Raw genomic sequence first — 22666 nt, forward strand, 5'->3', positions numbered from 1 at the left:
GATAAGCTGGCCCGCGACGTTTTTGGTTTTTTTGGGGGTTTTTTTTTTTTTTGAGAACGACTTCCCCTTAAACCAGTCCAGACTTGCCCTTTAATTCATCCTGCTTCTCCGCCATGTATCCACTGTCGGCATAACACAACAGCGGGACCCTCAGTCTCTACATCCCCTGCGTCCTTCTCTGTCCGCCGCGTCACCAGCGAGTTCCTCTCCCCCTGCCATGCCCCGGGTCACCTCGCTGCTGCCTGCCCTGCTGTTCGTTCTCCTGCCGGGCCCGAGCCGGGGATATTTCCCCGAGGAGCGCTGGAGCCCCGAGTCGCCCCTCCTCGCTCCCCGGGTCGTCATCGCGCTGGTCTGCCGCAACTCGGCGCACTCTCTGCCGCTGTTCCTCGGTACCGTCGAGCGCCTCAACTACCCAAAGGACCGCATTGCGCTGTGGTGAGTGTCACTGCTGTAAACCCTTAAAAACAAGCACGGGAATAAATTATCAGAGCAAATATCAGACCACGTCTAAACTTTTCAAATAAGTATTTAGAAATTTGCAATAAAGTACGATAAAGTGTGATTTAACGCCAGCCGGGGTTTATTAACGAAGCACTACAGACACGTCAAACCTCTGTAGAAATAACATAGAGGAAAACTAGTGAGTTGTGGCCAGGTGGGGCCGCTGTGTTATCACCAAGATGTGGGAAAATGCATGAGTGCTTTATCTCCACTGTTAACAAAGTGAAATCAGCGGTGAAATGAGTATAAATTATAGCAGCGTGGCTTTACGCGCGCCGGGGCGTCTGGAGGTCCCGGGCCCGGCAGAGGAGCGCGGAGGGCGTGCTGCACCGACAGAGTCGTGCCCATGAAAAGTTCCATTCAGTCACAGATCGTCTCCCATCGCCCCTCTTGTTTTTTTTTTTTCTTCCCCCTCTCCACACCCCTCCCTCCCTTTTTCGTCTTCTTCTCCCTCCCTCTTCCTCTTCCACATCCTCGCCTTGCATTGCAGGCTCGGTTGGAAACAAAACCAGTATTGCTGTAAAAACAAAAAAATTAAAAATTAAAATTGCCACCTGAGCTGTCAAAATCTTGCACAATCCAGGTGCAGCAAACTGTGTCTGTGAACATGCCTATTAAAAGCCTCTGCAGGACGTTCACCTCAGGCTGTTTTTCCGCACCCAGCCCCCAGCCTTCTAGAGTGTTCTTGTCTCCAGCATTGTTCACTTCCTCTTCTCATTCTGATCCTGCGCCAGATCTGTTTATGGAGATCAAGTTAATCTTTTCATCAGCATTCAGACCTTATAGGTTACATTACATTTCATAGCAACTCGGTGACCCAGTGAATGGAAGGAAGGGCATTAGCTTCAGAGGCAGAATGTGACTTTGTGGGTCTGGATTAAAAATTAAATATTTACTGTTATTAATTGATCGATTAAAGAGGGTGTGATGCTTCTTCTTAGTGTTTAACCAAACTTTTTCTTCAGTGGGAGCTACAATGAGGGATTCAAGTGTCTCTTTAAACAAACTAGCCTGGATGTTGAACTTTTTCCTTGTATCTGAGCCAGAAATCCAGTCTGTGTCTGACTCTAACTATGCCCGTGTAGCAGCCGAAACTCATTTTTTTATGTGGTTGCTTTGATGTACTACATATCTCTTTGCACAGTGGAAGAAGTGATATAATTTTTTTTAATGCTGCATAAAAGACATAAAGTGAGCTGATAGCTGGCCACCTGTTGATACCTGCAGTTATCGGTATGACAAGTTAAGATGAAGTACTTGGCAAGCAGCAACACAGACACACATGCGTGCACACTGCCTAATGGTGAGTGCGTGCTCTGCAGGGACATGCAGGATGGATATTATCAATTCATAAATCTTCCCTTTTCATCCCTCTGCCTCTTTCTCAGCTCTCTCATATCCGTTAGGCATGGTTCTACTGCCGGCATGCGAGCGATCCCAAATATTTACTCAAACCCTTTTTATTTCCTACCTCTGCGCATTCAGAACTTCACAGCAGTCAGATATTTCTCTCAAACAGAGAGGGAAAGTTAGGCAGATGCAGAAAGAGAGAGAGAGAGAGAGAGGATGAAGAAGACAGATCGGCAAGTCGGTCACACGTAGGTGCTGGGACGGCACTGCTGTGTTAAAACGCCACAGACAGATGGGAAACTAACACCCGCAGCACGTCGACTGTCACTCACTACACGACAGGGTTTTCAGTAAATCAGTTTCTCTCATTTTTACACATTCTTTCTGTCTCTCTCCCCGTCAGTGTCTCTGCCCCTCCCCGACACACTGAGATTTGTTATGATAACACAGACAGCAGCCGAATGCCACTCCTCCCCTTCTCAGCCCCTATTGTCTGTCTTTGTTCTTCTCTGTCCACGCCTGATGTTAGTGATGTGCGGCTCTGCTCTAACAACAACGAGACCCTCAGAGAATCAGAGGCAAAAGTAAAGCTGTGTAGTAAATCAGTATAATATTGATATCACAATATAAGATTCATTATCGTCTGGAATTTGGTTTTATTATACTTTTATCTCAAGTGTTGTCTTGTCCAGGTATTGCTGTTCTAATCTCTAATATTATTCACACCTACAGAGAATTATCGCCCAGCACTGCTGTTCCCCCTCAGCTCCATGGACCATTTTCTGTAACTTTCAGCTCATTGTTTTAATTAGTTCTGAACAAACACTCCTCTCTCATCAGTTCGAGTTTCCAGCAGCAACAGGCAGCTGTAAAAAAAAAAAATTATATATAGTGATTTTTTTTAGGAGTTGTGGAGACCAAAACAGAGCTTGCAGTAGAGTGAACTGTGGCCAGAAACTCCCAAATGACAGTTAACGTTGCTGGGCGGCATGTTTTGATGTGTAACTAGACAGGTTTCGCTGACACTTCCACCATAACAGCTTTATAAGGTGATAATATATCAGTGTGTTATATGTTCCCCTAGAGAACCAAAAAAATGAATTAACTGCAGTTTAATGGCTGCGTTACAGCTGATAAATAGACCTCTCTGTTCTCTATTTGTGTGTTCTAGATCAGTTTTCACTCCTGACTAATATCTTGCATGTTTCTGATTAATAAATGAATCATTAGAGCTGCAAACCATTGTTTATTTAATTTAAAAAAATATTACAGAGAATACACTGTACCAGGATACATATCATATGATCAGACCTATTCCAAAGTAGTGATCAGAGAGTACCAATCAATGTCCAATACTTTCACTGTGTGAAAGTGATTGGGATCATTCATCCACTCTGTAAGGTAACATGAGGTTATAACTACACATCACTTCTTAGCACAAGTGGAAGATTTGAGTTGCTATTTATGTAGAGACATTGGCTCTTTGCAATAAATGAATGGAGAGGCCCAGAAAACAATGGGGCTCCTGCTGTGTGAAAGCCGTTTGAGTGGCAGAATAATAACTGCAGGCAAATATTCATAAATAAGGCAATATCATGCACAGAGATTCCTGCCGTGCTCAAAATTCAGTCTGTGGCCCAGTGCAACTGAATAAAGGGGGAATTTTATCACAACAGTACAAAAACAGTGTTTTCATAATGATCATTCTCCTCTTAAGGTCAGTATCAGGACCAGTACTGTTCCCACATATTGGATTAGTGTATTCCTAATATATCAGCTCTGTAATATAAAATTCCACATGCTGTGATGGAAGATTTTATCCATAAATATGCCTCTAAGCCAAAGTAACCGTGGATCATCGCCGCACACGGTTGGTGGTAGCGCACATCAAGGTTCACGCTTTACTTTTTTTTTCATCCTCACACAGGGTGGCGACAGATCACAACATAGATAACACCACAGCCCTCCTGAGAGACTGGCTCATCAAGGTTCAGCATTACTACCACTATGTGGAGTGGAGACCTGAAGATGAACCCAGGTACTCTGTGTGTGTGTATCTGTCTGTGAGACTGTGTGTGTGTGTGTGATGAGCACATCACTTAATTGGTCTGTCTGTGCCTGTCTCAGTGCCTTTGAAGACGAGGTGGGGCCTAAGCACTGGAATAATCTCCGTTATGAACATGTAATGAAGCTCCGTCAGGCAGCGCTGGACACCGCCCGCGAGATCTGGGCCGACTACCTCCTGGTATAATATCATCCACTCAACAGCTTCATAAGCCTCTTCTTATTATGTCTCGTGTGTGAGCAGATAAGTGTGGTAACCCGATTCATAGCACTCGACTCTTTAAATACCCGCCCATCATCTGTATCTGCTTATGCCTGTTCAGGGTTCTGGGGTAAAAAAGAAAACACATGGATTAGAAAGCAAAGAGCAGTCTTTTACTTTGAAAAGGAATGTGACAAAACCTGTTACTAATGTAAATCAAATGTTTTAGGCTGACAGGCGTTTTGAGTTGCTGCTGAGTAATTCTATTGTTAAATGTTTTAATTTCTTCATAGTTTTAAAATAATCATTCAAAGAAGAAAAATGCTTTTATATTCATGCCAGCTCTAACAACTGTGGCGCATTATCTCTGTGACATGTAAGCAGTTCCTCATGATTTATTCATTTCAGTACAGCAGACTTCAGTTATAATGTACAGTGAGCAGTGCTGATATAATAGGAGCTACAGTTGGTTTGTTTTCAGTTTAACCCGTGATGAGAATATTTTATTTTATTTTTTACCAGTAAGAGTTAACTGGCAATGTTGAAGGTAGCCTAAGTATTGTTACTGTGGTAACCTACACTTTCATATAACACAGTTTAGACGTAGTTAAACAGGTTTTCTTTGAGCCTTTAAGCTCTGTAAAAAATAAGTATTTGGGATTGGTTTGTTTTATTATTTCCAATTACAAGAGTGAATGTTGATGTTTAGCTAAAATTTTGAGTTTTTACTTTGTGTTGAGGTGTGCTGATATATTATTTTAACATCATCTGCCAGCCAATCAGAAATATTTTTTCGTCCATGGCCATGATGTTTACAAAACTTTGACTGAGATATATAATTAGCATGAAATTTACACTTTAAAAAATAAACTTGTCTGAGCTCTCTGATGAACAAATATGTGATGACAACAGTGGTTCTGAACTACCACACACGTATTTCTGTCATTTCTCTAACACAAGTTCTTGTTACTTATTTGTAGACAAATGAGCCAATACCCATGTATCTGGGATAAGCTAATATCAGCTGATGTTTCAGGCAGGCTAATAATTGATCATGTTCTAGTCAAACTGGAGATGTCAAGTTTCAGATGTCAGTTTAAGACTGTCTTCTGCTTAAATCGGCGATATGAAACGCGGTGGACAAATATGGTGGCTGAAGAAAATTCAGGAAAAGAACATTAATTGGAGCTATTCTTGATGAGATACACAGAGACAGGCAGACACAAGGTTTAATGGTCAAGTTTTGGCATTGACAAAACTGTTCTTGTCTGGACATGAGACAGCATTAATTCAAAACACACCTGGGTAAAGTGCAGTCTATTGCAAATACGAGTGCTGTCTGTTGGTAAGAGCTGTTCAGCGTTCAGAAATTGAGCCGCTCATTCTCACACTGCTCTGAGATCAAACCATGTTGCTATGGCTCCATCAATCATTTGGTGTCAGCGGGTGACATTTTGTCTGTGCTCTTGTGTGATTGTTGTCAATACTGTGCCCTTCTCTTCCGTCTGTAGGTGGCTGACTGTGACAATCTGCTCACCAATCGGGATGTGCTGTGGAAACTGATGAGGGAGAACAAGACCATCGTAGCTCCCATGTTGGAGTCCAGAACTGCATATTCCAACTTCTGGTGCGGCATGACTTCACAGGTATTACAGATGTTTTCTTTTGAGCTTTCCACCCTTTACGCCTGTGTACCAGCTTTAGGTACACCTCACAGATCCTGCACATCCTTTGCACCACATTAAGACCTTGAGCATGGAGTAGATATAAATATTCTGCTTTGACTAATGTATTAACACCTGTGGCAGCCAGATGGCAAAGGAAACATAAATGCAATACTTACAGTAAGAATATTTTAAAATTCTGCAGCGAGTGATTTGACTATGACATTAAATATTTTAAAAAGTTGAGGTCACTTTAAAGTCACTACACTCAACCAAGTCCCTGTAAGACTATTAAATAAAAATGATGCATGGGCTTTAAATGATGGCTCTTTGTATTGTTACATTACATAATGTAATAATGTTTCTACCAACCTGTGGTTTTACTTTGACATATAAACTGAATCAACAGAATCTACAGACTATTTATCAAGTGTCTGAATTTTACACTATGCACTATTCTATGCATGAGGAGATCGAATTTGTGAAATAAGTCACTAAGAAACACCGTAAATTAGTCAAATTGAAAGCCTTGGAGAGATGTTCTGTTCTTTTATTTTTTTTTTATCAGATTCAGTGTCGTGTTTTCCCTCTGATTACTGTTCAGGAGCTGTATGCTCTGGTAAACATGATTTGTCAATTTTTTTTTTCTCACAGGTGATTGTGAAAGTGAAAAAAGTTATCTGGAATATGCAGATGCAGACACACACACACACACACACACAGTTACGTGGGCATGATTTTGTCTAATCATACTTCCGTTCCTGATGTATCACGCATGTTGTCTGGGATCTATTTATGACAGGATGCCTTCAAGTACTCATCTTTGATTCTTTTCAAATCGGAGTAGACATTCGGACGTTGTCTGTCCTCCAGCACAAAATAAACCAACTTCAACCAAGAGTCTGCCTCTCTGATTCCTCCTCAGAAAGTTTTCTTCATTGACAGTTTATAGGCCTGTAGCCAAAAGGAAATAGGCATCGTCTGTCCAAGTCTTTTTCTTCTGTCTCTCTGTTACTGTTTTTTTCACAATCAAAATTGATGTTTTCTTATTAATTTAGACATGTTTTAGATGTCTTCCTGTGACATGTTTTTTTTTTTTAAACTGACACAGACATACAGTAGATTCAGACCTGGATTAGCCAGTCTTCTTAATCAAGTCTTAGCCAAGTCCCTCTGTGTTTGTGTGCACCCCCCTGCAGGGTTACTACAAGCGTACACCAGCCTACATGCCCATCCGTAAGCAGGAGCGTCGCGGCTGCTTCGCTGTACCGATGGTCCACTCTACCTACCTGGTGGACCTGCGGAAACAGGCTTCCAGTCAGCTGGCTTTTTATCCACCACACCCAGAGTACAGCTGGACCCTGGATGATGTCATCGTCTTTGCCTATTCAGCTCGCATGGCAGGTGAGACGAATCCTAAGAGAGATGGAGAGCAGGACAAGTTAAATATCTTTCTGGACATGCTCCATGTGTACGTGTAAGCATGTTTTTGCCTTTCTTTTCTCTTTCTCAGATGTGCAGATGTATGTGTGCAACAAAGAAACGTATGGGTATTTCCCGGTGCCCATGCGCTCCCACGCTACCTTGCAGGATGAGGCGGAGAGCTTCTTGCATACACAGCTTGAGGTCATGGGTGAGTTAAGAGGTCAAGAGACCAGAAAGATTTCATTGTGTTCTGCAGTTTTAGCAAAACAGTGTGAGTTTGCTTGCTCGTGTTGTGGTTTCAGAGTGATTGTTCTGTTGTTACTCCAACTGTCTTTCGCTTGCAGTGTCACTTTGTGCTGCTCTGCAGTGTTGAGTTGCATTTTATAGATTTTTTTTTTTCTTTTAACGATGTGTGTAGAAAACACATCCTTAAATCAAACTGGGTGTTTGCTGTAGCAATTCTATGAAAAAACCAACAGGTTTTCTGGAAGTAGCTAAAAGTTGTAAAGTGATGTTGAAGTACAGAGTTACGAGCTTCTACCACAGCACTGTATATCTAAAAACTACATACTTAATAGGACTTTGTCCACTTTTGCACTTTTTTTCCACACAACAAAATTACTTCTGCTAAGATGTTCCTGGCATGATAAGCATTGGAAAGCTGTTCAGAGGATACACACAGTACAACAGGAGAGGAAACAGGGTGTGCACCAGAAGCTTGAGCCATTAAAATGCAAAGGAAATGCAGTGACTGATTAGATGTGACTGTAACCCTACAATTAAGAGACTCCCAAAATAGAATATGTGTTATCAGAATTATCAGGTACTGTGCTACTGAAACTGTCTTTTGGTGATTTAACTTTGTCCCTGTGGAGGATTTTTTCCTTCTTTAGGTCTTCAGTTAGTCTTATAAGACTTAAAAGCAAACCCCAAAAGCAGTAGTCCACTGTCTGCCTGTAGGACGGCTGTGAAGACACTGATAAGGTCCAGCTGGCCTAGTCCCCAGTGGCAGTTGGCATAGCAACCAAGGTCGTAACGATATCATGGACCAAGACTCCGGTCTAGGGAGGGAATAGTCATAACACAGGGGCCCTTCAGCTCAGGGACAGACTGTCTTCCCTTGAGATTCCTTACACAACATGACTTGGGTAATGTAGGTTAATATTTATGAGTCGGTATCCAAAAGACTCTTTACACATGTATGGTTCAATGGTGTGGTCGCATGTAGATTACCGTTATTCGGACATGTACTAAGTTTTATGTAAGTTCTGTAAAATCACAGTTACACAGTGTCAGCTTGTATCGCTCATCTCTGTCCTCTAAAGTAAACTGAGCTTCAGTAAATATTTCTCTTCAAGACATCTGGGTCTCCTGAAACTTTTCATCACGAGGTGACCCACACACAGATTTCCATCACAGTTACAACATTGTGTACAGCTGTATATACTCTACTCTTTGCAAACATTACTGTACAGATTACAGTGGAGGAAACACCAGTAGGGTGGGCTGTGAAATGTACAAAATGAATACTAATACTAATAGTAATAATGACAATAATAATAAATAAAAAAAAAGGTTTATACATATAATCTCTATACATATACTCAAGGTTGTAAAATCAAAGCAAAAGTTAAACTGTGGTTGATTCGTGGGTGCTCCCCGTGGTTCCCTAGACCGCATTTTGGGATCCCCTGCTCCAACGCATTACAAATTCTCTTTGTAACCTTCCTCCCTTTTTTCTTTGAAAGTGAAAAACCCTCCGTTGGAGCCCTCCAGCTTCCTGTCTCTGCCTCCCAAGCATCCTAACAAGATGGGCTTTGATGAGGTACACACACACACACACACTCTCTCTTACACACGCACCCACAAACACACACACACACACACACATGCACAATAACCAAAGCATGTGTGTGAGATTTTGCGTTTGTGTGCACCCAGGTGTTCATGATAAATCTGGAGCGGAGATCTGACCGTCGTGAGCGAATGCTAAGAACTCTGCACGAGCAGGAGCTCAGCTGTAAGGTTGTTGCCGCTGTGGATGGCAAGTACGTTTCTCATCTTCTTTCTCCCCCACTGCCTGTGTCTTCCTGATTTGTGTCTCTGCGGCATGCGGTGTAGATTGATGTAGGGGAGACACGGCTGAGACAAACAAGCAGGTGAAAAGTAGTGGGGTGCATGCTGTCATTTAAAGATTCCCTGATCACACAGTTTCGGCTCGTCGGGGGGAAAATGTAATTCTAATCTTTACGTGGTTTACCCTGTCATTAGGGTGTGTCATGTTTTACGTTACTTGATTATGCCTTCTCAACACCTGCATGGCGTTTGTCATATTTGTATTGTAAATCGTTATTCAGGCCTTTGCTTCCCATTTTCACACACACACACCACATCCATATAATTTATTGTTTCCGTCTCTAATCTCTGTGTTCATCCCTTGTCTTTCTCTCAGAGCTCTGAACAAGTCTGAGATAGAGTCTATGGGGATTAAGATGCTGCCGGGGTACAAAGACCCTTATCATGGTCGAGCTCTCACCAAGGGTGAACTGGGTTGTTTCCTTTCTCATTACAACATCTGGAAGGAGGTGAGACGCTCAGACAGGCCTCGGGGCCTCTGGCTTCTACCTGTACACTGCAGATAACGTTTACTACTGAAAAACACAGTAACTCAGTTTGTGTGAGGAAAGGCAGTTTGTTTAAGTGTTTCAATAAATGTGCTAGTCTTATGTGGAATACGTTTTTCTAGCAACTTGCTGTTTCTCCAAAAGAAATGTGGTACACTTCTGGACTGTTTCTTTATAGTTTAACTGCATTATTTTTCAGGAAACATGTTTATAATGAACACAACAGGAATACGAGGAATAAAATGTTTTTGCCGTTACTTCTGTATTTATACTAATTCTCATTGAAAGAGTCTGGATGTTATTGACACCAGTGAAGGATTTAAGAACCTTTTCCATCATGCTACTGCTTGATCACACTATGCATTATATAATCAGGTTCACCAGCCTCTCAGCAGCACTGTAATGCTCTAAATCCCTGTGTGTGTGTTTAGATAGTGGACCGTGGTCTTCAGACCTCCCTGGTCATCGAAGATGACCTCCGCTTCGAGGTGTTCTTTAGACGTCGTCTCCAGACCCTGCTGCAGGAGGTGACAACATACAAGCTGGACTGGGATCTCATGTGAGTCACGCCTCAGTGAAGGGAAGCAAAACACAATGTAGTAAACAGAGTGGATTATCATCCCCCTACAGTGAAATCCGTCCATCTGTCACACTTGATATCTCAGACACCACTGTTCAGATGCTCAAAACACTTGTGGAAATAATTCATCTTATCATCCTGCCACTAAGCACCATGCTCCGGCATTTTCACATTCACAGTGAGACTTTCAAAGGGCCACTGTCATAGAAAAGCAAGATGGGAGGACTTAATTTCTGAAAGTAAAAGTCCTGTTGATTTTAGATGACTGATGGTTTGAGGACTTCCAAAGCCTGGAAGGTAAAAAGCCTCAGTACATTAAAAAAAAAAAAGTCAACTATGGCTCCCAAGGAGGGTTTTGATGAGCACTAACAGCATGATGTACAAACATGGTAACATGCTCACCAGTTTGAATTCAATCACTTTTGGACTTGAAGTCAGTTTGTGATGAATTCAGGATTATTCATGGGGAATAACATTTTTGTTGTTGCCTAAATGCTTTGGTCAGAGTGGACAGTGACATTAATTTGTACGTGAAATAAGCTCTCTCCATTTTGGCCTCTCCAGTTTCACCATTGTTGAGTGAAAGCACTGCAGTATCTACTCCACTCTTTTTTTCCACAATGTGGGGGGTTATAAATGCTGTTTGTCTGGGGCCTTGGTTTTGTGCTGTTCGACGTTTATTATCTCTCATTTCCCTTGTCCTGACGTTGTTGTGCAGTTACATTGGACGGAAGCGGATGCAGGTGGACCATCCGGAGAAGTCTGTACCCAGCATACACAATCTGGTGGAGGCTGACTACTCCTACTGGACCCTAGGCTACATGTTGTCGTTACAAGGAGCTCAGAAGCTCCTCAGGGCTGAGCCTCTCGGCAAGATCCTTCCTGTCGATGAGTTTCTCCCTGTCATGTACAACAAACATCCAGTGTGAGTATAACCCCTCCGCTCCCTTCATCCTTCTCTCTGTTCCTCTTCTCAGTTGCTCTGGTGAATCTTAATCACGTTTCCAAATTTCTCACTCATCAGGTTAGAGTACATGGACCACTTTGAGCGTCGGGATCTGCATGCGTTTTCTGCCGAGCCTCTTCTGGTTTACCCAACTCATTACACAGGCGACCCAGGCTACATCAGCGACACGGAAACATCGGTAGTCTGGGACAACGAGAAGGTCAAAACCGACTGGGACCGAGCCAAGTCGAGGAAAACTCAGGAGCAGGAGGAGCTGAGCTTCGAGGCTCAGAACTCTGACGTGCTGCAGTCTGACCTGGAGAAGTGGAGCGCACGGGACGAGCTTTGATGAGGAAGAGCGGGACATGAGGGGGAGTCAGAGAGAACTCTGCTACACAGAGATAAGGATGAGGGGAGACAGAACAAAGCTGTGATCGTGGGGGAAATGGATGAGAGGGAAGGAACATAACAGAAAACAGGAGATGAGGGAGCAAAGGCAGAGTAGATCGACTCAAGGCTGATGGGGGACAAATGCTTTCCCTTTAAAATTTCTCTCTCCACTATTTGATCTTTCTCTTAAGAGAGGAGGTTAGATGTAGCATTAACTCTTGAAGAGTCAGCTAGCAGCTTTTTGTTATATTTATTGCATCTAACGCACATCCTCTGACCGCAGCCTGGTGCATTGATAGTCCCATTATTTTTATTGTAATTTTGCCCAGACTCGTCCCATGCAGTTTTCAGAATAGATTCCCCATTGTTGTGCGCAGCAGAAAAGCAGAAAAACTGTTTCAGATGTGCAGTATTCCTCTAACATGCCTCTAAATGACTGCTGGTAACACTTCAACTGTCCGGCATAGTTTCACATCAGCAAAACTAAACAGAAAATAGCTGCAGTATGGGTTTAAAATGGAAACTTCTATGGTATAAAAAGATTATATTACAGCTTTTTGTGGACAAAAAAGTATCAAGGAAGTAACAGAATCACTAAAAAGCTGCCTTTGCTGTACAGTGCTATACTCTATCTCAGTGGTTCCCAACCTGGCTTTTTAACCCTTAAAATAAAGTAATGTTTCTGCTCGCAGCCCCTTATCACCAGTTGTATATGTCTACTGGTTGTGATGAGTTGTACCAAACTTCTGTTAATCATCTTGTGACCCCTCACATTTATCTTGTGACACCTTGTGGGGGTCCGGACCCCCAGGTTGGAAACCACTACTCTGTCTTCTTCTCCTCTTCTAGTGACTCTTAACTAGAAGTTTATTTCTAATTAGCTAGTGTGTTATTTATTATTCATTTTTTGAGGTTGTTACTTGACCTTGGTTGTTTTTTCACTCACTGATGTAAAAGTGTTTCCCTTTCTTTAACCTTCACACTTTTACAACAGCAGTTTGGTTTAGTGTTTCAGTATTTTTCCCATCACTCCCGCAGTTTTAACCCAAATTTTCAGCATTTTGTTTGGTGAAGATCATAAAAACAAATGACTATAGATTTTTAGTAACATTTCATGTTTTGTCCCTTCTCTGTGTACAAAGTGTCTTTTTTTTCTATCAAAGAACAAATAAAAAAATCTTTTATAATGAATGGCTTGTTTTGGCTGTTTTTTTTTTTTTCTTTTTTTTTTTTTTAATCTTAGCTCGGGCTAAAACGGGATACACTTGAGCAACAGTCCCTCAAAGCTCAGTTAAAGGTACATGATGGCAGTGACACAGTAGAAATTGTAGGTTCATTTTTAACTAGCGCTCCAGTGGCTAAAACATCAAAATACACTCCGCACGGACTCCTTTTTTGGCACAAAGCTGTTTCACTTCAGCACAGACATGAACGCCCCACAGCCCAGTTGAGACGTTTCTTTTAATTAGTGCCTGCTGGTGTCTGTCTTTCCTGCCAGTACATAATGGTCAGTTTGGCCGCTACTACTCCTCCTCTGTTTACACAGATGATCCCTTATTCACTGCTGACCTGTGAAGCATGGCCCTCCTGTACTGACTGCAGCTCAGTTTCATGATATTTGCATCAAGCATAAAGATTTTGCATCTGAATTAGAAGGAAATTGACCTAATACTTGAAAGTTACTTCATTAAAAACGTGTCTTGTGTGTATTTATACGCTGTGCAGGATGTGGACTGTGTGTATAAAAATTGTGAAAAGGAGAAGGAACTGTCATTTGAACTAAATGCTAATGCCAGCATGCTAACATGCTCACAACGGTATGCTAACCTGTCTATGTGTAGCCGATATATGTTCCCCATCTTAGTTTACTGTGTTAGAAAGCTAACATTGGCTAATTTGCTAATTAGCACTAAACAGTTGAGGAATGTTATAGGCCTACAGGTATTTGATAATAAACCATATTTTATGTCTATTATAATCTTGGACAAATTGAAATTTTGATCTAATGATAGTGCTAAATGAAAAGTTATCACAATTCACCCTGAGGGAAACACGAATGCCTTCAGCAAATTGAATAGCAGTCCATCCAATAACCTTAGAAACCTTTCATTCTTGACTAACAGACCAACTTTGCCACCCATAAAGCCTTGCAGCTAGAATGGCATGTGTTGTGTGTTTGCTCACGTGCCCACTGTATGTTTATTGTGGCATGGGTGGCCTTGTGTGTGTGTGTCTGTCTATCCACGTGCTGTGGCGCATGTCTGTGCGACTCAGACTAATCCTTTTAGATTTCTCTCTATCCCCACCTCTATATTTACCTCACCCCTCCCTGAGATTAACCCAGGTATTTTCTGCAAGAGCCTCTGCAGATCAATAGCCACTTCTCTACGGTAGGACCTGCTGGGGTTTACTAGAACCAGGCTTGACTCAAACAATCGACTTTCTCAGTTCATTTCCTCGATGTTCAGCATTCTGCCTGTCAAATCACCTTGATAACAGGATGCAGAAGAATCATTATTATGCTCTGAGGGGTAAAAGAGTGACATGACTAATTAGTAAGACTCCAACTAGCAGCATAAATGAAGGGAGGGTCAAATCAGGTTAGGAGGGCTCACTTGATGCCAACGTTCTATTTTTTCTTTTTCTTTCTTTTAATTTATTTCTTTGTTTCTCTGTCTTTCTTTCCACCATTTGACCCATATGTCTGTCCTCCCTTTGCAATCCAATTTGTCCTCTTTCTTCATCCTTCCTTCACTCCCTCCTTTGTTCTCCTTAAGTAATAAGATTGCTGCTGTTGAGCTGGAGTTTTAAGCCCTACTGTACACACACACACACACACACACACACACACACACACACACACACACACACACACACACACACACACACACAGGAGCAACCTCTGACCCTGAATTACAGTGCTGCCACACCTCCAGGCTATCCAGTAATCTCCCTCAGTAGACCACAGAGTGCTGGGTGAAGAAATTACAGACACAGGGGTGAAGAGGTAGTGAAAGGTGTCACTGAAAAAAAACAAACTTTACAGGATTTAAAGGAAGAAAGAAAGTAAATCAAAAGAAAGAATACAATGGCTTGAAAGGAAGAAGAAACTCTGGATGTATTTCTTTTCTTGTGGGAGCTGAGGAGTTTCAAGGTGAGGTAAATTACTTGTGGTGTATTCAGCTGCCACACACAGCGCATACACAGATTGATGGCCTATTAAATTAGCTAATAACAAAACAGGGCCATGTTGCTAGTATATATCAGGTGCAATCGATCAGCTTCAAAAAGTGAACCGGATGGTTGTAAAATAACTTTTCCAAAAGTAGGATTTAAGCTCTGACCTTTCTGAGTCTTACAGTAAATCCCCTTTTTTTCCCAGGTACGGTCCAGTGCTGCTCAATTTCAAACATATTTCTCCTACAACAGCCTTGGAAGTTTCAGTCGAGAGTTGCAGTCTCAAATAGATCTGGCACAGCTCAGAGCCGGAGAGCCAAATCTAATTTGTGAGGTTATCGCTGTCAATTCTCAGCCTGCAGCTACTGCTGCGACAGTGAAATGCAGGCTGGGTGAGACAGATAAAGTACATTTCTGAGCTGTTAGGCCTGAATTTTATTTCTAAATCTGAAATTTATTTCTAATGTAGTTTTTTGTTCTGGACCATAAGTCTGCTCTTGGAAAACACTATCTCATAAAAGCCTTATTCATCCCGGTCAGCTGGTTCTGGCTGGGCTGCAGGGTTGTATTTAGATTATGATTACGTCTGTCTACAAAACACTGCTGTATCCTATTGACCTGATGTTCTTCAGTAGACTGTAACACAAAAAATGAAACACCGAGCAGCATTGCTGTAAATAACTGTGTTTCATCAAAGTAAGAGGAAGTTCTGAGCACATGTATTAAAAACACATAAGTCTTAAAATCTGCTTTTTTGAAAAGAAGCACATCACACTCTGCATAATCTGTCTGGTTACAGATGTTGTCATCAGAATAACTGGCAACATACCGTTTTAGATCATGCTCAGACTGCATCACTGCATCTGCAGTGGAATTGATGTTTTCCCTCCATTTGAAGAAAACAGTTAAAAGCAGATTGTGGGATCAGTCTTATCAGTTTCTAGGCTCACTATTTTTGCACTGACCTGTGGTGATCATTTGTAGAGATACTGTGCCTTCATGTATATAAATCAGTAAGTGCTATTCTGTCACAGAGGGATACCATGTCATAGTGATTTAATTCTATCATTCTATCAGACAGCTTTTCTTCTGAAAACCTCTTGTATGAATAACTTCCTCTTCTGCACCAAAAATCATGTGATTCATGTAACTGAAAGTGCTTTGATCAGGATAAATGTAGAAGAAATACAAGTGACAGCAGGCTGAACTTATCGTCTTTGCTGTCACAGCATGTTGGGCCTGAACTTACTGGAACAAAGACCAAAACAGTGACCAGCAATCATGTTGCATTTGAAACACTGTTTTTTTTTTTGGGGGGGGGGGGGGGGGTCCTTAAAGGGGGGGGGGTTAAAGTCCTTGAAAAGTTATATACATCACCACAAATTAATCTGCCAAAGTCAGAACCATTTTTGTCACCATTCAATTCGCAGTCCTGACAGTAGTCGGCCTTTGTTTACTTGTGCTGCCCAGACTCTGTCAGACAAATCTGACACACAGTCCTGATGAAGCAGATCGGCTGAGTGTGAAAATGAAGATTTTTTTTCCCCTGAACTTTGAAGAGCAATTTAACACCAGGCTGAAAAGCAGTGCTCTGCTGCCCTCTCTAGTTGAAAGTTTCAAACTTACTTCTGACCACAGTCAGCATCACTGATGGGTGTGGGTGGGTGTGGTCAGAAGTATGCTTTGTTGAACCTGTAACCACACCCAGAGTCCTGGAGTACACCTGTGCATTACAGCAGCAAGGTGTGAAGTTAAACCACTGAAGGTTAGCAAAAACAGGATATTTGGGCGGGGGGGTTAAATTGCTGTTTAGTTTTGATTCATGCTTATGTTGTCATGAATATTTAATTCTAAAAAGAAATATCTAAGATTTGAAACCAAAGGGCTAATAACAATAATATGAAGCAGCTACATTGTGCATTTTCACAGAAAAATCCCATTCTCCTCCTGCTACAGTACAGTGATGTATTACATATATAGATTACATGATAAAGATTACACTTCTGTAGCACGTGCTTTTACACATTTTAAAATCCCTTCTCTCCACAGAGGGCTTTCACCCTGAACCACTGCTTTTCATTCATCATGGTGGACCTGTTCCTAAACCACGTTCTGGTGGAGAACAACTGGGACCAGGATGAGCTCAACACAGAGCGCGAAATCGTCGGGATCCTTGAAAACCGCATCCTGATGCTGTTCTTTGCATCTGCTGAGTGTGAAAAGTGCCGGAAGTTTGTGCCTGTTCTGAATGAGTTTTTTAAGAGACTGAAAGATCCAGCGTACATCGAATACCCCAAACTGCTCGCGCTCATCTACATCAGGTCTCTATCTCTTTCCTTCTCTTTATCTCTTTGATGCAGGGATTTGTTATTCATAAGATTTCCATTTCCATCTCCCCTCTGCAGCTTGGACCAATCAGAGGAGCAGCAGGAAAGATTCCTCAAAGAGCTGCACAAAAAGGTTCTGTTTTTGGCCTTTGAGGACTCATACAGGAAGTAGGTGCATGGAGGGAGAGAGTGTCTATTTTACATGTGTGTGAATGTGTGTTTTTAAAGCTACATTCGACTTTAGAGCACATTTACAGCAATATTAAGAAAGTCAGCTGCCTAATTAAGTCAAGTTATGACATTTTGTCATACAACTTTCTAGAAATAAACTATGTGTTTTGATACCTGAGCATGTCTTTCTATTTTCAGGGAACTTCAGGCCATGTTTAAGGTGAAAGACGTTCCAACAGTAGTGGTGCTTCGTCCTGACTGCTCCATTCTCTCTCTAAATGCCGTGCAGGACATCTGTCGTTCTGGTGCCGACTGTTTCCGCAACTGGCAGGAATCCTCGGAGCTCATTGAGAGGAGCTTCATGCTCAACGAGGAGTTTGACGACCTAAATCTGCGGAGTGCCACCGACCCTGTGAGGAGAATCAAGTACAAGACAGAGGACGACAAGAGGAAAAAGAGATGGTGGAAGTTATGGGGGAAAGGCAAAGATGGACATGAAGAGGAAGAAGAGCAAGATGGAGAATGGAATACAAAGAGAAAGGAGGGGGACAAAGGAACATGGAGGAGAAGATGAGAAGAGAAAGGATGAGAGAAAATATACATATATATAAAAGGAAAAGGCTTTTGTGTTGATCCTCTCTAGTAATTGTCTTACAGCACATTCAAGTCCAGCCTCTTAAATACTTAATTCTAAGCTACTGATACTGCAGCTCCTTCACAGGCTCTCTAAGAAAAGCTCCTTTATCATATCACTGGAGGTAGAGTGTAATGGCATGTAGGACCATAACAAACATAACTGTGCCTCCCTGCACTGACCACACGAAATGTTGAAAGGAATGAAATGAGATTGTTTTGATCTATCTTAAGAGATATGCTACTGTTGTTTTTACTGTTACATGTTGTACATTTTATTATGATTATTATTATTAATATGTCTGAAATATGATCCCGTCTAGTCTTATCACTTTGCCAACTCATGACTTAAGTTAACTAAGAATGAAAAGTTAAGAGAGAGCAATCTCATATACTGACAATCCACCTGTGCAGCTCTACAGACTTTTTCTTTTTAGCCTTTTTTAGCTCGTTTTGATTTTTAATTCAAATCATGCCAGCTCCATCATTTCCAGCAGCGTCTGTCAGCTGTTAAAAAAACAAACAAACACTAAATGATACACTAACTCCAAATGAATGTTAATGTAGTTTCATGTCTGCTGGGTGTGTAAACTCTTTGGTGTTTTTCAAGCTTTTTCTGTTTTAGCATTTTTATGCCCCCAAGTGGGAAAAAAGCTAAAGTTATTGCAGCTTGAAACTAAATTTAGGCGCTGGTGCCTGCAGGTGATTTAAAAGTGAAATTATTATTTTGTCAGACATTATGTATATAGATATATACATATTGTATATACGTATTGTAAATGTACATGTATTTTTATTTTATCATGGCCTGTCTCTTGAGATTTTTATGTTGCTATTAAATGGTTCACTATAAGTTGTATTGATCTCCCAAAAAATAAAAAAATAAATAAATTCTCTGTCCTGCTAACACGAGTCAACATGTATGTCACTGATGTGGCTTTAAGGTCATACTGTGCTTGAACCTGCAGAGCGAATAAAACACATCTCTCCTATAATTTCAATGGTTTCCACGTACACTTACATGCTCGCTCAGCAACTGCCTTCATATGCACGCACACACAATGATGGTGAACACTTCACGGCCCTCGTCCCTCTGTCACCTTGTCTTTCAATCCCTCCCTCCCAGACAGAAGAAGGGAGGTGGAGCGCAGCGACACAAAGGAAGAGGGAGTGAACAGCTACAGGCATCAAGGTGAGGGAGACACAGTCAATGAGTGAATGTAATACAAACTGACAGGCTGGGAACTGATTCAAGTACGACTCAGGAAGAGTTGAAAAGAACAAAAAGAAAAATCTAGATTTTGAAGGCTGTTCTCTTTTTGGATTTGCTGCCTCAAGGGGAGATAATATTTGTTCGAGGTAAGCAACTGTGAGGATTATCCGACTGAACAGCAAGCAAGATTATACATGATTAATAGATGGATGTGTGAGTATGACTGAGTGGAAACATACAGTCTAATATATAGGGCATCATCAAGCCATGCAGAGCGCAAGATAAATCTCTGCTAGGCTCACAACTTTCTCAAATATTAATTTTAGTTATTGTGCGGTTTCTTCGTATTTGGTACATCCTGGATGTGGAGAAACTCATAACTCTGTTTTGTCTGTTTTTATTCATGTCTTTTCACTATGTGCTCTGTCGTGCATGTTTTTAGGATTTCCCTGTAAAAAACAATGTTTTTTTTTGTTATCTTTCCCTTTAGCTTCCTAAGCCTCAGTCCTCATCCTCATCAGGCCCTTCATCATGGTGGACCTGTTCATTGATCGGGTCCTGGTGAAGAACAACAAGGACCAGGACGAGCTGGACACGGAGCGTGAGATTGTCATGCGCCTGCAGAACCGCATCCTGATGCTCTTCTTTGCATCTGCTGCATGTGAAAGCTGCCAGGAGTTTGCTCCCACTCTCACTGACTTCTTCAAACGATTGACAGATGAATTCTATGTGGATCGCTCTGCTCAGCTGGTTCTGCTGTACATTAGGTACAACACACACACACAGACACACATAAAAGGTACATATTGCTGTAATATACTCAAATATTTGTTCCCACATCCTGGAACCTAACCTTAATCTTGTCAACGTCATGCTCAACATATCCATTACACCTAACCTAATCTAAAATTTAAACCTTTTATGTGTGTGTGTAGAGTTATGTGTGCATGTGTTGTCGTGCATTTTCACTGTAGGTGTGTATGTAATTTTAAACCTGTAGCAGAAATGATAAGGACTGACAAAATATCCTCAGATGTGATGTGTGTGCCTTCTCATGTTTTCCTATCTTTGTCAGAACCAAATGTCTTCATAAGAGCAGTACAAACAGAAACACACTGACATTTGGATAGATTTTTTTTTTTTTTTTTTTTTTTGGAGTCTGAATTGGAAAATAGACCAAATCTTTCCATCCATATCTCCCGGCAAAGTCATTCTTCTTTCATCCATCAGTTTGGACAAGTCAGAGGAGCAGCAAGAAAGCTTTCTCAAAGAGCTGCCCAAGAAGTGCCTGTTCCTTGCCTATGAGGACCCCTACAGGAGGTGTGTGAGACTGGCCAGTTGGTTGTGTGCACAACCTGCTGGTGGATGATTGTATTGTAAATATACATAGCTCTAAAACAAATCCATCAGCTCTATGCCAATGTGTGTGCCAGTGTGTATGTGTGTCCACAGGGAGCTGGAGGCCATGTTTAATGTGGAGGAGCTGCCCACAGTGGTGGTGCTGCGTCCCGACTGCTCCATCCTAATCCCCAATGCAGTGGAGGAGATACTCCGCCTGGGCCCGGACTGCTACCACAACTGGCAGGAAGCAGCAGAGCTCATCGACAGGAACTTCATGAATAGCGAGGACTATGAGGAGAAGTCCATGCGCAGCTTCAGCGACCCTGTGAGAAGACTCAAGTACAAGGTGGAGGACGAGAGGAAGAAAAAGAAGAAGAAAAAGCACAGAGGGTGGGGTGGAGGTGGAGATGCGGAGGTGGACGGAAGAGTGGATGGAAAAGACGAAGGGGGAGGGGGAGTGTCATGGTGATGGAGACCAAGGACAAGAAGACAAGACAGTGGAAAAGTTAGTAATTAAAAGCTTTGTCATGACGTTTCTGCTGGTGCTGTCAGTGTAACACAGTGTTGTTTAGCCAAACAAAACCCTTTTCACAACTGAATATCGGAAAATGCAGACAGTTCTTATCCTATTCACGAAGCAGAAATGTCAGACTGATGTTATTGTGATTGGCTTTGCTTTTCTATATCAATGCTTAGCAATGACTGTGGTCTTACTGCAAACCCAGCTCCAGTATGAGTGGGTGTGAATATGCCAACAACCCATAAAAAGTAATGTAAAACACTATCTAAAGGAACAATGAATGCTGCTAACCAATGCTGACCTCAGCTTAGAATTGGCTGTCTTCAACATCTTTGAATGCTGCCAAGTATACAGTCAAGCCAAGGCTAGGTCTGAGCCAAGTCTTACCATTATGACTTGTTTTATTACACCCAGGAGATTATTCCAAACATTTCTCCATTTTCAACGACACAGCTCTGTAATGTGCTGGTTTTTTTTCCATGCATGATAATTTGTACCGTCCAATCAAAACACTCCGTGCATAATCTGAAATCAATGAATTATTCAGCACCATTAAAATAATTTTGTTAGTGACTGTTGTGCTTTGAGTGTTTATGAAGTCTAGTTGCATTTTATAGACTCCACAAGAAGCAATCACAGCCATTCAAAGGGAGTCAATTGAAATGATGGAGAAACTGGTTTTCCTACATAATCAGTGATTTCCTTCGACTGTGACTCATCTTCTTTCATGCTTAAGACTGTGTTTAGCCTTTGCACACTTCCTCACACATGTAAACTGTATAGACGAAGCTTTTATGTGACCAAACAGGATCCTCATTTGCAACAGTTCACGATCTCTCACCAGAAGGTTGGAAGCAGGAAGGTTTTCTTTCGTCTTCTCTCCTCTGAGTGACCTGAGCGTCGAGCATATCCTGCCATTACGCCACTAAAATGCAAGTGGAAAAAAAAAAAGCTCAGTTTCTTTGCATTGTTGGAGTAATGACAGTATAATGACAGGAGCAGATCTGCAGACAGATGATGAAACCAACGTGTCATCAGGTGTCATCAAGGTGTGACTGGTTGATGGGCAGGTTTAGGGGGCTTTTACAAATGACAGTGACATGATGGTTTGTGTCAAGGCATAATAAAATACTGTGAATGCCTGTGCCTGGCTGTGGATGTGCACTGTGCTGCACAGGCTGCACAGCAAACACCATAACTCCCTGTTCTCATGCTCCTGTTATGGGAGAAATGTAAAAGTTAAACCTAAATCCAACCAAGCTGGTCAAATCTGTAAAAAAAAAAAAAAGAAAAAACAACCACACAGAGGCCTAAATAAACATGAGCCGCTGTTTATTCCCTCTCGCTTCTCTTTTGCCTACACAGCAGCTTATTGTTGCTCACTCAGACAAACCTTGATAATATAGTCGAAGCCCCCCCCCCCCCCCCCCCCTTGTCTCTGCACACGTACACACGCGCACACACACACGTGCACACACAAAGGTACACACTCGTTGCGCGCTCTCGAGTGCAGAACGCGCAACAAGCGGACCAGCGGA

At 41.9% G+C, this 22666-nt stretch overlaps 3 protein-coding genes across 3 annotated transcripts; all 3 read left to right on the forward strand.

Moving 5' to 3' along the window:
* The first annotated feature begins 21 nt into the window (after nucleotides 1-21).
* Nucleotides 22-12904, forward strand: LOC121180567 (procollagen galactosyltransferase 1-like). The gene is made up of 12 exons (XM_041036085.1): nucleotides 22-435; nucleotides 3779-3889; nucleotides 3979-4096; nucleotides 5629-5763; nucleotides 6981-7185; nucleotides 7295-7414; nucleotides 8955-9031; nucleotides 9148-9254; nucleotides 9659-9791; nucleotides 10262-10389; nucleotides 11129-11335; nucleotides 11435-12904. The coding sequence occupies exons 1-12, from the start codon at nucleotides 218-220 to the stop codon at nucleotides 11703-11705; spliced, it is 1830 nt and encodes a 609-aa protein (XP_040892019.1). The 5' UTR covers nucleotides 22-217; the 3' UTR covers nucleotides 11706-12904.
* Nucleotides 12905-14773: 1869 nt separating this feature from the next.
* LOC121180964 (nucleoredoxin-like protein 1) lies at nucleotides 14774-18829 on the forward strand. The gene is made up of 4 exons (XM_041036680.1): nucleotides 14774-14900; nucleotides 16973-17244; nucleotides 17329-17418; nucleotides 17620-18829. Exons 2-4 carry the CDS (start codon nucleotides 17009-17011, stop codon nucleotides 17993-17995), a joined length of 702 nt encoding a protein of 233 aa, XP_040892614.1. The 5' UTR covers nucleotides 14774-14900; nucleotides 16973-17008; the 3' UTR covers nucleotides 17996-18829.
* Nucleotides 18830-19795: 966 nt separating this feature from the next.
* LOC121180140 (nucleoredoxin-like protein 1) lies at nucleotides 19796-21077 on the forward strand. Its single transcript, XM_041035306.1, has 3 exons — nucleotides 19796-20034; nucleotides 20498-20587; nucleotides 20720-21077. Exons 1-3 carry the CDS (start codon nucleotides 19799-19801, stop codon nucleotides 21075-21077), a joined length of 684 nt encoding a protein of 227 aa, XP_040891240.1. The 5' UTR covers nucleotides 19796-19798.
* Nucleotides 21078-22666: the final 1589 nt, after the last annotated feature.

The sequence above is a fragment of the Toxotes jaculatrix genome, chromosome 4 (genome assembly GCF_017976425.1).
Source record: "Toxotes jaculatrix isolate fToxJac2 chromosome 4, fToxJac2.pri, whole genome shotgun sequence".
Classification (NCBI taxonomy): domain Eukaryota; kingdom Metazoa; phylum Chordata; class Actinopteri; family Toxotidae; genus Toxotes; species Toxotes jaculatrix.